General features: G+C 45.9%; 1 protein-coding gene across 2 annotated transcripts in view; it reads left to right on the top strand.

The window, feature by feature from the left end:
* Positions 1-15687, top strand: part of ACOXL (acyl-CoA oxidase like) — a 990492-nt gene that overhangs the window by 320890 nt on the left and 653915 nt on the right. For both annotated transcript variants that reach the window (XM_063918088.1, XM_063918087.1), the window contains exon 9: positions 14159-14291. In XM_063918088.1, the coding sequence (XP_063774158.1) occupies positions 14159-14291 (133 nt within the window). The remainder of the gene's footprint in view (positions 1-14158; positions 14292-15687) is intronic.

Below are 15687 nucleotides of genomic sequence, written 5' to 3' on the forward strand. Positions count from 1 at the left end.
CGTGGTATTACAGTTACAGCCAGTGTAAGGAGCTGCAGAGTGGTATTACAGTTACAGCCTATGTAAGGAACTGCAGAGTGGTATTACAGTTACAGCCAGTGTAAGGAGCTGCAGCGTGGTATTACAGATACAGCCAATGTAAGGAGCTGCAGCGTGGTATTACAGTTACAGCCAATGTAAGGAGCTGCAGAGTGGTATTACAGTTACAGCCAATGTAAGGAGCTGCAGAGTGGTATTACAGTTACAGCCAGTGTAAGGAGCTGCAGCGTGGTATTACAGTTACAGCCAGTGTAAGGAGCTGCAGCGTGGTATTACAGATACAGCCAGTGTAAGGAGCTGCAGCGTGGTATTACAGTTACAGCCAGTGTAAGGAGCTGCAGCTGGTATTACAGTTATAGCCAGTGTAAGGAGCTGCAGCGTGGTATTACAGTTATAGCCAATGTAAGGAGCTGCAGCTGGTATTACAGTTATAGCCAATGTAAGGAGCTGCAGCGTGGTATTACAGTTATAGCCAGTGTAAGGAGCTGCAGCGTGATATTACAGTTACAACCAATGTAAGGAGCTGTAGAGTGGTATTACAGTTACAGCCAATGTAAGGAGCTGCAGCGTGGTATTGCAGTTACAGCCAATGTAAGGAGTTGCAGCCAATTTAAGGAGCTGCAGCGTGGTATTACAGTTACAGCCAGTGTAAGGAGCTGTAGAGTGGTATTACAGTTACAGCCAATATAAGGAGCTGCAGAGTGGTATTACAGTTACAGCCAGTGTAAGGGGCTGCAGCGTGGTATTACAGTTACAGCCAGTGTAAGGGGCTGCAGCGTGGTATTACAGTTACAGCCAATGTAAGGAGCTGTAGAGTGGTATTACAGTTACAGCCAATATAAGGAGCTGCAACGTGGTATTACAGTTACAGCCAGTGTAAGGAGCTGCAGCGTGGTATTACAGTTACAGCCAATGTAAGGAGCTGCAGCTGGTATTACAGTTACAGCTAATGTAAGGAGCTGCAGCGTGGTATTACAGTTACAGCCAGTGTAAGGAGCTGCAGCGTGGTATTACAGTTACAGCCAATATAAGGAGCTGCAACGTGGTATTACAGTTACAGCCAGTGTAAGGAGCTGCAGCGTGGTATTACAGTTACAGCCAATGTAAGGAGCTGCAGAGTGGTATTACAGTTACAGCCAATGTAAGGAGCTGCAGCTGGTATTACAGTAATAGCCAATGTAAGGAGCTGCAGCGTGGTATTACAGTTACAGCCAATGTAAGGAGCTGCAGCGTGGTATTACAGTTACAGCCAATGTAAGGAGCTGCAGCTGGTATTACAGTAATAGCCAATGTAAGGAGCTGCAGCGTGGTATTACAGTTACAGCCAATGTATGGAGTTGTAGCGTGGTTTTACAGTTACAGCCAGTGTAAGGATCTGCAGCGTGGTATTACAGTTACAGCCAGTGTAAGGAGCTGCAGCGTGGTATTACAGTTATAGCCAATGTAAGGAGCTGCAGCGTGGTATTACAGTTACAGCCAGTGCAAGGAGCTGCAGCGTGGTATTACAGTTACAGCCAATGTATGGAGTTGTAGCGTGGTTTTACAGTTACAGCCAGTGTAAGGAGCTACAGCGTGGTATTACAGTTACAGCCAGTGTAAGGAGCTGTAGAGTGGTATTACAGTTACAGCCAGTGTAAGGAGCTACAGCGTGGTATTACAGTTACAGCCAGTGTAAGGAGCTGTAGAGTGGTATTACAGTTACAGCCAATATAAGGAGCTGCAGCGTGGTATTACAGTTACAGCCAATGTAAGGAGCTGCAGAGTGGTATTACAGTTACAGCCAATGTAAGGAGCTGCAGCGTGGTATTACAGTTACAGCCAATATAAGGAGCTGCAGCATGGTATTACAGTTATAGCCAGTGTAAGGAGCTGCAGCGTGGTATTACAGTTACAGCCAATGTAAGGAGCTGCAGCTGGTATTACAGTAATAGCCAATGTAAGGGGCTGCAGCGTGGTATTACAGTTACAGCCAGTGCAAAGACCTGCAGCGTGGTATTACAGTTACAGCCAATGTATGGAGTTCTAGCGTGGTTTTACAGTTACAGCCAGTGTAAGGAGCTACAGCGTGGTATTACAGTTACAGCCAGTGTAAGGAGCTGCAGCGTGGTATTACAGTTACAGCCAGTGTAAGGAGCTGCAGCGTGGTATTACAGTTATAGCCAGTGTAAGGAGCTGCAGCGTGGTATTATAGTTACAGCCAATGTAAGGAGCTGCAGCTGGTATTACAGTTATAGCCAATGTAAGGAGCTGCAGCGTGGTATTACAGTTACAGCCAGTGCAAGGAGCTGCAGCGTGGTATTACAGTTACAGCCAATGTATGGAGTTGTAGCGTGATTTTACAGTTACAGCCAGTGTAAGGAGCTACAGCGTGGTATTACAGTTACAGCCAGTGTAAGGAGCTGCAGCGTGGTATTACAGTTACAGCCAGTGTAAGGAGCTGCAGCGTGGTATTACAGTTACAGCCAGTGTAAGGAGTTGCAGCGTGGTATTACAGTTACAGCCAGTGTAAGGAGTTGCAGCGTGGTATTACAGTTACAGCCAGTGTAAGGAGTTGCAGCGTGGTATTACAGTTATAGCCAGTGTAAGGAGCTGCAGCTGGTATTACAGTTATAGCCAATGTAAGGAGCTGCAGCTGGTATTACAGTTATAGCCAATGTAAGGAGCTGCAGCGTGGTATTACAGTTATAGCCAGTGTAAGGAGCTGCAGCGTGGTATTACAGTTACAGCCAACGTAAGGAGCTGCAGCTGGTATTACAGTTATAGCCAATGTAAGGAGCTGCAGTGTGGTATTACAGTTACAGCCAGTGTAAGGAGCTGCAGCGTGGTATTACAGTTACAGCCAGTGTAAGGAGCTGCAGCGTGGTATTATAGTTACAGCCAGTGTAAGGAGCTGCAGCGTGGTATTACAGCTGCAGCGTGGTATTACAGTTACAGCCAGTGTAAGGAGTTGCAGCGTGGTATTACAGTTATAGCCAGTGTAAGGAGCTGCAGCGTGGTATTACAGTTATAGCCAATGTAAGGAGCTGCAGCTGGTATTACAGTTATAGCCAATGTAAGGAGCTGCAGCGTGGTATTACAGTTACAGCCAGTGTAAGGAGTTGCAGCGTGGTATTACAGTTATAGCCAGTGTAAGGAGCTGCAGCGTGGTATTACAGTTATAGCCAATGTAAGGAGCTGCAGCTGGTATTACAGTTATAGCCAATGTAAGGAGCTGCAGCGTGGTATTACAGTTACAGCCAGTGTAAGGAGCTGCAGCGTGGTATTACAGTTATAGCCAGTGTAAGGAGCTGCAGCGTGATATTACAGTTACAACCAATGTAAGGAGCTGTAGAGTGGTATTACAGTTACAGCCAGTGTAAGGAGCTGCAGCGTGGTATTACAGTTACAGCCAGTGTAAGGAGCTGCAGCGTGGTATTACAGTTATAGCCAATGTAAGGAGCTGCAGCGTGGTATTACAGTTACAGCCAGTGTAAGGAGCTGCAGCGTGATATTACAGTTACAACCAATGTATGGAGCTGTAGAGTGGTATTAGTTACAGCCAGTGTAAGGAGCTACAGCGTGGTATTACAGTTACAGCCAGTGTAAGGAGCTGCAGCGTGGTATTACAGTTATAGCCAATGTAAGGAGCTGCAGCGTGGTATTACAGTTACAGCCAGTGTAAGGAGCTGCAGAGTGGTATTACAGTTACAGCCAATGTAAGGAGCTGCATCGTGGTATTACAGTTATAGCCAGTGTAAGGAGCTGCAGCGTGGTATTACAGTTACAGCCAATGTAAGCAGCTGGTATTACAGTTATAGCCAATGTAAGGAGCTGCAGCGTGGTATTACAGTTACAGCCAGTGCAAGGAGCTGCAGAGTGGTATTACAGTTACAGCCAATGTATGGAGTTGTAGCGTGGTTTTACAGTTACAGCCAGTGTAAGGAGCTACAGCGTGGTATTACAGTTACAGCCAATGTAAGGAGCTGCAGCGTGGTATTACAGTTACAGCCAATGTAAGGAGCTGCAGCTGGTATTACAGTTACAGCTAATGTAAGGAGCTGCAGCGTGGTATTACAGTTACAGCCAGTGTAAGGAGCTGCAGCTTGGTATTACAGTTACAGCCAGTGTAAGGAACTGCAGAGTGGTATTACAGTTACAGCCAGTGTAAGGAGCTGCAGCGTGGTATTACAGTTACAGCCAATGTAAGGAGCTGCAGCGTGGTATTACAGTTACAGCCAATGTAAGGAGCTGTAGAGTGGTATTACAGTTACAGACAATGTAAGGAGCTGCAGCGTGGTGTTACAGCCAGTGCAAGGAGCTGTAGAGTGTTATTACAGTTACAGCCAATGTAAGGAGTTGCAGCGTGGTATTACAGTTACAGCCCAGTGTAAGGAGTTGCAGCGTGGTATTACAGTTACAGCCAATGTAAGGAGCTGCAGTGTGGTATTACAGTTACAGACAATATAAGGAGCTGCAACGTGGTATTACAGTTACAGACAATGTAAGGAGCTGCAGCGTGGTATTACAGTTACAGACAATATAAGGAGCTGCAGCGTGGTATTACAGTTACAGCCAATGTAAGGAGCTGCAGAGTGGTAATACAGTTACAGCCTATGTAAGAAGCTGCAGCGTGGTATTACAGTTACAGACAATGTAAGGAGCTGCAGCGTGGTATTACAGTTACAGCCAATGTAAGGAGCTGCAGCGTGGTATTACAGTTACAGCCAGTGTAAGGAGCTGCAGCGTGGTATTGCAGTTACAGCCAATGTAAGGAGTTGCAGCCAATTTAAGGAGCTGCAGCGTGGTATTACAGTTATAGCCAGTGTAAGGAGCTGCAGCGTGGTATTACAGTTACAGCTAATGTAAGGAGCTGCAGCGTGGTATTACAGTTACAGCCAGTGTAAGGAGCTGCAGCGTGGTATTACAGTTACAGCCAATGTAAGGAGCTGCAGAGTGGTATTACAGTTACAGCCAATGTAAGGAGCTGCAGCTGGTATTACAGTTACAGCTAATGTAAGGAGCTGCAGCGTGGTATTACAGTTACAGCCAGTGTAAGGAGCTGCAGCGTGGTATTACAGTTACAGCCAATATAAGGAGCTGCAACGTGGTATTACAGTTACAGCCAGTGTAAGGAGCTGCAGCGTGGTATTACAGTTACAGCCAATGTATGGAGCTGTAGAGTGGTATTACAGTTACAGCCAGTGTAAGGAGCTGCAGCGTGGTATTACAGTTATAGCCAATGTAAGGAGCTGCAGCGTGGTATTACAGTTACAGCCAGTGTAAGGTGCTGCAGAGTGGTATTACAGTTACAGCCTATGTAAGGAGCTGCAGAGTGGTATTACAGTTACAGCCAATGTAAGGAGCTGCAGCGTGGTATTACAGTTATAGCCAATGTAAGGAGCTGCAGCGTGGTATTACAGTTACAGCCAGTGTAAGGTGCTGCAGAGTGGTATTACAGTTACAGCCTATGTAAGGAGCTGCAGAGTGGTATTACAGTTACAGCCAGTGTAAGGAGCTGCAGCGTGGTATTACAGTTACAGCTAATGTAAGGAGCTGCAGCGTGGTATTACAGTTACAGCCAATGTAAGGAGCTGCAGAGTGGTATTACAGTTACAGCCAGTGTAAGGAGCTGCAGCGTGGTATTACAGTTACAGCCAATGTAAGGAGTTGCAGAGTGGTATTACAGTTACAGCCAGTGTAAGGAGCTGCAGCGTGGTATTACAGTTACAGCCAGTGTAAGGGGCTGCAGCGTGGTATTACAGATACAGCCAGTGTAAGGAGCTGCAGAGTGGTATTACAGTTACAGCCAATGTAAGGAGCTGCAGAGTGGTATTACAGTTACAGCCTATGTAAGGAGCTGCAGCGTGGTATTACAGTTACAGCCAGTGTAAGGAGCTGCAGCGTGGTATTACAGTTACAGCCAGTGTAAGGAGCTGCAGCGTGGTATTACAGATACAGCCAGTGTAAGGAGCTGCAGCGTGGTATTACAGTTACAGCCAGTGTAAGGAGCTGCAGCTGGTATTACAGTTATAGCCAGTGTAAGGAGCTGCAGCGTGGTATTACAGATACAGCCAATGTAAGGAGCTGCAGCTGGTATTACAGTAATAGCCAATGTAAGGAGCTGCAGAGTGGTATTACAGTTATAGCCAATGTAAGGAGCTGCAGCTGGTATTACAGTAATAGCCAATGTAAGGAGCTGCAGCGTGGTATTACAGTTATAGCCAGTGTAAGGAGCTGCAGCGTGGTATTACAGATACAGCCAATGTAAGGAGCTGCAGCGTGGTATTACAGTTACAGCCAATGTAAGGAGCTGCAGCGTGGTATTACAGATACAGCCAATGTAAGGAGCTGCAGCGTGGTATTACAGTTACAGCCAGTGTAAGGAGCTGCAGCGTGGTATTACAGTAATAGCCAATGTAAGGAGCTGCAGAGTGGTATTACAGTTATAGCCAATGTAAGGAGCTGCAGCGTGGTATTACAGTTATAGCCAGTGTAAGGAGCTGCAGCGTGGTATTACAGATACAGCCAATGTAAGGAGCTGCAGCGTGGTATTACAGTTACAGCCAGTGTAAGGAGCTGCAGCGTGGTATTACAGTAATAGCCAATGTAAGGAGCTGCAGAGTGGTATTACAGTTATAGCCAATGTAAGGAGCTGCAGAGTGGTATTACAGTTATAGCCAATGTAAGGAGCTGCAGCTGGTATTACAGTTATAGCCAATGTAAGGAGCTGCAGCGTGATATTACAGTTACAGCCAATGTAAGGAGCTGCAGAGTGGTATTACAGTTACAGCCAATGTAAGGAGCTGCAGCGTGGTATTACAGTTACAGCCAATGTAAGGAGCTGCAGAGTGGTATTGCAGTTACAGCCAATGTAAGGAGTTGCAGCCAATTTAAGGAGCTGCAGCTGGTATTACAGTTATAGCCAATGTAAGGAGCTGCAGCGTGATATTACAGTTACAGCCAATGTAAGGAGCTGCAGAGTGGTATTACAGTTATAGCCAATGTAAGGAGCTGCAGCGTGGTATTACAGTTACAGCCAATGTAAGGAGCTGCAGCTGGTATTACAGTTACAGCTAATATAAGGAGCTGCAACGTGGTATTACAGTTACAGCCAGTGTAAGGAGCTGCAGCGTGGTATTACAGTTACAGCCAGTGTAAGGTGCTGCAGCGTGGTATTACAGTTTCAGCTAATGTAAGGAGCTGCAGAGTGGTATTACAGTTACAGCCAATGTAAGGAGCTGCAGAGTGGTATTACAGTTACAGCCAATGTAAGGAGCTGCAGCGTGGTATTACAGTTTCAGCTAATGTAAGGAGCTGCAGCGTGGTATTACAGTTTCAGCTAATGTAAGGAGCTGCAGCGTGGTATTACAGTTACAGCCAATGTAAGGAGCTGCAGCTGGTATTACAGTTACAGCCAGTGTAAGGAGCTGCAGAGTGGTATTACAGTTTCAGCTAATGTAAGGAGCTGCAGAGTGGTATTACAGTTACAGCCAATGTAAGGAGCTGCAGCTGGTATTACAGTAATAGCCAATGTAAGGAGCTGCAGCGTGGTATTACAGTTACAGCCAATGTATGGAGTTGCAGAGTGGTATTACAGTTACAGCCTATGTAAGAAGCTGCAACGTGGTATTACAGTTACAGACAATATAAGGAGCTGCAGCGTGTTATTACAGTTACAGACAATATAAGGAGCTGCAACGTGGTATTACAGTTACAGACAATGTAAGGAGCTGCAGCGTGGTATTACAGTTACAGACAATGTAAGGAGCTGCAGCGTGGTATTACAGTTACAGCCAGTGTAAGGAGCTGCAGCGTGGTATTACAGTTACAGACAATATAAGGAGCTGCAACGTGGTATTACAGTTACAGACAATGTAAGGAGCTGCAGCGTGTTATTACAGTTACAGCCAATGTAAGGAGCTGCAGCTGGTATTACAGTTACAGCCAGTGTAAGGAGCTGCAGAGTGGTATTACAGTAATAGCCAATGTAAGGAGCTGCAGCGTGGTATTACAGTTACAGCCAATGTATGGAGTTGCAGCGTGGTATTACAGTTACAGCCAGTGTAAGGAGCTGCAGCGTGGTATTACAGTTACAGCCAGTGTAAGGAGCTGCAGAGTGGTATTACAGTTACAGCCAGTGTAAGGAGCTGCAGAGTGGTATTACAGTTACAGCCAGTGTAAGGAGCTGCAGAGTGGTATTACAGTTACAGCCAGTGTAAGGAGCTGCAGCGTGGTATTACAGTTACAGCCTATGTAAGAAGCTGCAGCGTGGTATTACAGTTACAGCCAATGTAAGGAGCTGCAGCGTGGTATTACAGTTACAGCCAGTGTAAGGAGCTGCAGCGTGGTATTACAGTTACAGCCAATGTAAGGAGCTGCAGCTGGTATTACAGTTACAGCCAGTGTAAGGAGCTGCAGAGTGGTATTACAGTAATAGCCAATGTAAGGAGCTGCAGCGTGGTATTACAGTTACAGCCAATGTATGGAGTTGCAGCGTGGTATTACAGTTACAGCCAGTGTAAGGAGCTGCAGCGTGGTATTACAGTTACAGCCAGTGTAAGGAGCTGCAGCGTGGTATTACAGTTACAGCCAATGTAAGGAGCTGCAGCGTGGTATTACAGTTACAGCCAGTGTAAGGAGCTGCAGCGTGGTATTACAGTTACAGCCAGTGTAAGGAGCTGTAGAGTGGTATTACAGTTACAGCCAGTGTAAGGAGCTGCAGCGTGGTATTACAGTTACAGCCAGTGTAAGGTGCTGCAGCGTGGTATTACAGTTACAGCCAATGTAAGGAGCTGTAGAGTGGTATTACAGTTACAGCCAGTGTAAGGAGCTGCAGCGTGGTATTACAGTTACAGCCAGTGTAAGGAGCTGTAGAGTGGTATTACAGTTACAGACAATGTAAGGAGCTGCAGCGTGTTATTACAGTTACAGACAATGTAAGGAGCTGCAGCGTGGTATTACAGTTACAGACAATATAAGGAGCTGCAACGTGGTATTACAGTTACAGACAATGTAAGGAGCTGCAGCGTGTTATTACAGTTACAGCCAGTGTAAGGAGCTGCAGCGTGGTATTACAGTTACAGCCAATGTAAGGAGCTGTAGAGTGGTATTACAGTTACAGACAATGTAAGGAGCTGCAGCGTGTTATTACAGTTACAGACAATGTAAGGAGCTGCAGCGTGGTATTACAGTTACAGACAATATAAGGAGCTGCAACGTGGTATTACAGTTACAGACAATGTAAGGAGCTGCAGCGTGTTATTACAGTTACAGACAATGTAAGGAGCTGCAGAGTGGTAATACAGTTACAGCCTATGTAAGAAGCTGCAGCGTGGTATTACAGTTACAGCCAGTGTAAGGAGCTGCAGAGTGGTATTACAGTTACAGCCAGTGTAAGGAGCTGCAGCGTGGTATTACAGTTACAGCCAGTGTAAGGAGCTGTAGAGTGGTATTACAGTTACAGACAATGTAAGGAGCTGCAGCGTGTTATTACAGTTACAGACAATGTAAGGAGCTGCAGCGTGGTATTACAGTTACAGACAATATAAGGAGCTGCAACGTGGTATTACAGTTACAGACAATGTAAGGAGCTGCAGCGTGTTATTACAGTTACAGCCAGTGTAAGGAGCTGCAGCGTGGTATTACAGTTACAGCCAATGTAAGAAGCTGCAGCGTGGTATTACAGTTACAGACAATGTAAGGAGCTGCAGCGTGTTATTACAGTTACAGACAATGTAAGGAGCTGCAGCGTGGTATTACAGTTACAGACAATATAAGGAGCTGCAACGTGGTATTACAGTTACAGACAATGTAAGGAGCTGCAGCGTGGTATTACAGTTACAGCCAGTGTAAGGAGCTGCAGCGTGGTATTACAGTTACAGCCAATGTAAGGAGCTGCAGCTGGTATTACAGTTACAGCCAGTGTAAGGAGCTGCAGAGTGGTATTACAGTAATAGCCAATGTAAGGAGCTGCAGCGTGGTATTACAGTTACAGCCAATGTATGGAGTTGCAGCGTGGTATTACAGTTACAGCCAGTGTAAGGAGCTGCAGCGTGGTATTACAGTTACAGCCAGTGTAAGGAGCTGCAGCGTGGTATTACAGTTACAGCCAATGTAAGGAGCTGCAGCGTGGTATTACAGTTACAGCCAGTGTAAGGAGCTGCAGCGTGGTATTACAGTTACAGCCAGTGTAAGGAGCTGTAGAGTGGTATTACAGTTACAGCCAGTGTAAGGAGCTGCAGCGTGGTATTACAGTTACAGCCAGTGTAAGGTGCTGCAGCGTGGTATTACAGTTACAGCCAATGTAAGGAGCTGTAGAGTGGTATTACAGTTACAGCCAGTGTAAGGAGCTGCAGCGTGGTATTACAGTTACAGCCAGTGTAAGGAGCTGTAGAGTGGTATTACAGTTACAGACAATGTAAGGAGCTGCAGCGTGTTATTACAGTTACAGACAATGTAAGGAGCTGCAGCGTGGTATTACAGTTACAGCCAGTGTAAGGAGCTGCAGAGTGGTATTACAGTTACAGACAATATAAGGAGCTGCAACGTGGTATTACAGTTACAGACAATGTAAGGAGCTGCAGCGTGTTATTACAGTTACAGCCAGTGTAAGGAGCTGCAGCGTGGTATTACAGTTACAGCCAATGTAAGGAGCTGCAGCGTGGTATTACAGTTACAGCCAATGTAAGAAGCTGCAGCGTGGTATTACAGTTACAGACAATGTAAGGAGCTGCAGAGTGGTATTACAGTTACAGCCAGTGTAAGGAGCTGCAGCGTGGTATTACAGTTACAGCCAGTGTAAGGAGCTGCAGCGTGGTATTACAGTTACAGACAATGTAAGGAGCTGCAGCGTGGTATTACAGTTACAGCCAGTGTAAGGAGCTGCAGCGTGGTATTACAGTTACAGCCAGTGTAAGGAGCTGTAGAGTGGTATTACAGTTACAGACAATGTAAGGAGCTGCAGCGTGTTATTACAGTTACAGACAATGTAAGGAGCTGCAGCGTGGTATTACAGTTACAGACAATATAAGGAGCTGCAACGTGGTATTACAGTTACAGACAATGTAAGGAGCTGCAGCGTGTTATTACAGTTACAGCCAGTGTAAGGAGCTGCAGCGTGGTATTACAGTTACAGCCAATGTAAGGAGCTGTAGAGTGGTATTACAGTTACAGACAATGTAAGGAGCTGCAGCGTGGTATTACAGTTACAGACAATATAAGGAGCTGCAACGTGGTATTACAGTTACAGACAATGTAAGGAGCTGCAGCGTGTTATTACAGTTACAGACAATGTAAGGAGCTGCAGAGTGGTAATACAGTTACAGCCTATGTAAGAAGCTGCAGCGTGTTATTACAGTTACAGACAATGTAAGGAGCTGCAGAGTGGTATTACAGTTACAGCCAATGTAAGGAGCTGCAGCGTGGTATTACAGTTACAGCCAATGTAAGGAGCTGCAGCGTGTTATTACAGTTACAGCCAGTGTAAGGAGCTGCAGCGTGGTATTACAGTTACAGCCAGTGTAAGGAGCTGTAGAGTGGTATTACAGTTACAGACAATGTAAGGAGCTGCAGCGTGTTATTACAGTTACAGACAATGTAAGGAGCTGCAGCGTGGTATTACAGTTACAGACAATATAAGGAGCTGCAACGTGGTATTACAGTTACAGACAATGTAAGGAGCTGCAGCGTGTTATTACAGTTACAGCCAGTGTAAGGAGCTGCAGCGTGGTATTACAGTTACAGCCAGTGTAAGGAGCTGCAGCGTGGTATTACAGTTACAGCCAGTGTAAGGAGCTGTAGAGTGGTATTACAGTTACAGACAATGTAAGGAGCTGCAGCGTGTTATTACAGTTACAGACAATGTAAGGAGCTGCAGCGTGGTATTACAGTTACAGACAATATAAGGAGCTGCAGCGTGTTATTACAGTTACAGACAATGTAAGGAGCTGCAGCGTGGTATTACAGTTACAGACAATATAAGGAGCTGCAACGTGGTATTACAGTTACAGACAATGTAAGGAGCTGCAGCGTGTTATTACAGTTACAGCCAGTGTAAGGAGCTGCAGCGTGGTATTACAGTTACAGCCAATGTAAGAAGCTGCAGCGTGGTATTACAGTTACAGACAATGTAAGGAGCTGCAGAGTGGTATTACAGTTACAGCCAGTGTAAGGAGCTGCAGCGTGGTATTACAGTTACAGCCAGTGTAAGGAGCTGCAGCGTGTTATTACAGTTACAGACAATGTAAGGAGCTGCAGCGTGGTATTACAGTTACAGACAATATAAGGAGCTGCAACGTGGTATTACAGTTACAGACAATGTAAGGAGCTGCAGCGTGGTATTACAGTTACAGACAATGTAAGGAGCTGCAGAGTGGTATTACAGTTACAGCCAGTGTAAGGAGCTGCAGCGTGGTATTACAGTTACAGACAATGTAAGGAGCTGCAGCGTGGTATTACAGTTACAGACAATGTAAGGAGCTGCAGCGTGTTATTACAGTTACAGACAATGTAAGGAGCTGCAGAGTGGTAATACAGTTACAGCCTATGTAAGAAGCTGCAGCGTGGTATTACAGTTACAGCCAGTGTAAGGAGCTGCAGCGTGGTATTACAGTTACAGCCAGTGTAAGGAGTTGTAGCGTGGTATTACAGTTACAGCCAGTGTAAGGAACTGCAGAGTGGTATTACAGTTACAGCCAGTGTAAGGAGCTGCAGCGTGGTATTACAGTTACAGACAATGTAAGGAGCTGCAGCGTGGTATTACAGTTACAGACAATGTAAGGAGCTGCAGCGTGTTATTACAGTTACAGCCAGTGTAAGGAGTTGTAGCGTGGTATTACAGTTACAGCCAGTGTAAGGAACTGCAGAGTGGTATTACAGTTACAGCCAGTGTAAGGAGCTGCAGCGTGGTATTACAGTTACAGCCTATGTAAGAAGCTGCAGCGTGGTATTACAGTTACAGCCAGTGTAAGGAGCTGCAGCGTGGTATTACAGTTACAGCCAGTGTAAGAAGCTGCAGCGTGGTATTACAGTTACAGCCAGTGTAAGGAGTTGTAGCGTGGTATTACAGTTACAGCCAGTGTAAGGAACTGCAGAGTGGTATTACAGTTACAGCCAGTGTAAGGAGCTGCAGCGTGGTATTACAGTTACAGCCAATGTAAGGAGCTGCAGAGTGGTATTACAGTTACAGACAATGTAAGGAGCTGCAGCGTGGTATTACAGTTACAGACAATGTAAGGAGCTGCAGCGTGTTATTACAGTTACAGACAATGTAAGGAGCTGCAGAGTGGTAATACAGTTACAGCCTATGTAAGAAGCTGCAGCGTGGTATTACAGTTACAGCCAATGTAAGGAGTTGCAGCGTGGTATTACAGTTACAGCCAGTGTAAGGAGCTGCAGCGTGGTATTACAGTTATAGCCAATGTAAGGAGCTGCAGCGTGGTATTACAGTTACAGCCAATGTAAGGAGCTGCAGCGTGGTATTACAGTTACAGCCAGTGTAAGGAGCTGCAGCGTGGTATTACAGTTACAGCCAGTGTAAGAAGCTGCAGCGTGTTATTACAGTTACAGACAATGTAAGGAGCTGCAGCGTGGTATTACAGTTACAGCCAGTGTAAGAAGCTGCAGCGTGTTATTACAGTTACAGACAATGTAAGGAGCTGCAGCGTGGTATTACAGTTACAGACAATATAAGGAGCTGCAACGTGGTATTACAGTTACAGACAATGTAAGGAGCTGCAGCGTGTTATTACAGTTACAGCCAGTGTAAGGAGCTGCAGCGTGGTATTACAGTTACAGCCAATGTAAGAAGCTGCAGCGTGGTATTACAGTTACAGACAATGTAAGGAGCTGCAGAGTGGTATTACACTTACAGCCTATGTATAGAGCTGCAGCGTGGTATTACAGTTACAGCTAATGTAAGGAGCTGCAGCGTGGTATTACAGTTACAGCCAATGTAATGCGCTGCAGCGTGGTATTACAGTTACAGAGGGTGAATTGATACGGGGAGAGCACTGCCAGGTATGTGCAGATTGCAGGAGTTAGCGAATATTTGTAACTGAACTACTGTGTTTCCCAGAATTGCTTCAATGAAAGATGATTTAATTTTCCTTGTTCCCCTTGTTCCCTCTTGCTACCGTCCTAGGTTTGGCTCCGTTTCTCCTGATGGAAAATACAGTTCACCCATTGAAAACAAGAGTGCCAGGTTTAATGCAATGCTTGCAGCCCTTACGCCAACAAGACTAGCACTGACATTTCAGGCTCTAGGTGCGATGAAGGTACAGTATTAGTTTTAAATGATCTAAAGAGTTGAAACCAAATACCTTTCCTTCCGTGTGTTTCTGTCATTACCTTTATGAAATTCAGTGGTATTGCACAGCCTATGGTGCTGCATGGGAGTGTATGGGGCACGAGGCTTTTATTTCTAGATCAGATTGTATTAGGCAAGTTGCGGCTTCGTAGTCTGGCAGATGCCTGACACCTGCTGCTTTCTTAATTTCATTTTCTGAGTCTTGTGAGGCTGCTGAACACAACTGGGCATCACAATAAGGAGAGAGAGGTTAGGGATGGAAGTGGAGGCCTGAAAGTCCTCCAAGATGTAGAACAGACCAGCTAGAGAGTAACATCCATTAACACCAGCGAGGTCTCTAGCAGACAAATACATTGCAGTGCATATGGCAGGTATATCATCTATAAGAATAAAAATGAGCTCAAGCAATGTAACAAATACTTATTCATAAAGTACCATGATCGTATTCTGAGCAAGAGAAAATCTATTTAAGATCAAAACAAACCAAATCACAGGCCCATCTTCTAAAGCTAGTCATCAAGATACATGGAAGAATATGAATTACTAGTTCATACAAAGTATGGGGCTGATGATATGTGAACGCAAAGTGACTGTAGTTCCGGGCAGCTCCGGAAACCACTTACTACCTTATGCTAATGTGCGGATCCATTCAGCTAATGCGGAGTTCGTGCGTGTGCAAGCAGAAACCCGTGCTGCCCATTGATTTTGCATCGTCTGCCGCAGATGTCATTGGTACTTTCTGCACTTGCACTAGGGGGGTCAATCCGACCTGTTCGCATGCAGCGGTTCTTCGCTGCGGTGCGAACGGGTCAGAACTGCGGCTGCTCGGTGCCCGCATTGCGCACGTGCGTCGTTGCCCAGCGACTCCAGTTGCCGGGCAACGACGCCAGGACCGAAGAAAGCGATCGCAAGCCCGAATGCAAGAACATTGACAGCGGGAAGGAGGATCTGGGCATCTACTCACCATTTTCCGGGCGAGGTAAGGTGATCGCAGGCGTGTCCAGGCGTTTGGAGGGCGGATGTCTGACGTCACAGTCGGGACCTTCATCGCTAGAACCGTCACACTGGGTAAGTAGGTGCAGGGCTGGTCTTGTTCTGCACAAACCTTTTTTAGCATAGCAAGGCTACACAAGCGATCGCATCCCTGCTGTGCTAATATACACTCCCACATAGGCGGCGTCAAGTTGAGCAGCAAAAAGTTGCTACGTGCGATCAACTCGGAGTGACCCCCTAAGTCTAGTCTAGGTGCAAGAGACATCAACAAAGGCTTCCCCTCCCTGCTCGTACCACTCAGACTCACGCTGAACTTTTGATTCATGACCATGAAGCCGAGTCAGGGTGGTTATGTGCAATCGCATTGTCAC

Source organism: Pseudophryne corroboree, chromosome 4 (assembly GCF_028390025.1).
Source record: "Pseudophryne corroboree isolate aPseCor3 chromosome 4, aPseCor3.hap2, whole genome shotgun sequence".
Lineage (NCBI taxonomy): Eukaryota > Metazoa > Chordata > Amphibia > Anura > Myobatrachidae > Pseudophryne > Pseudophryne corroboree.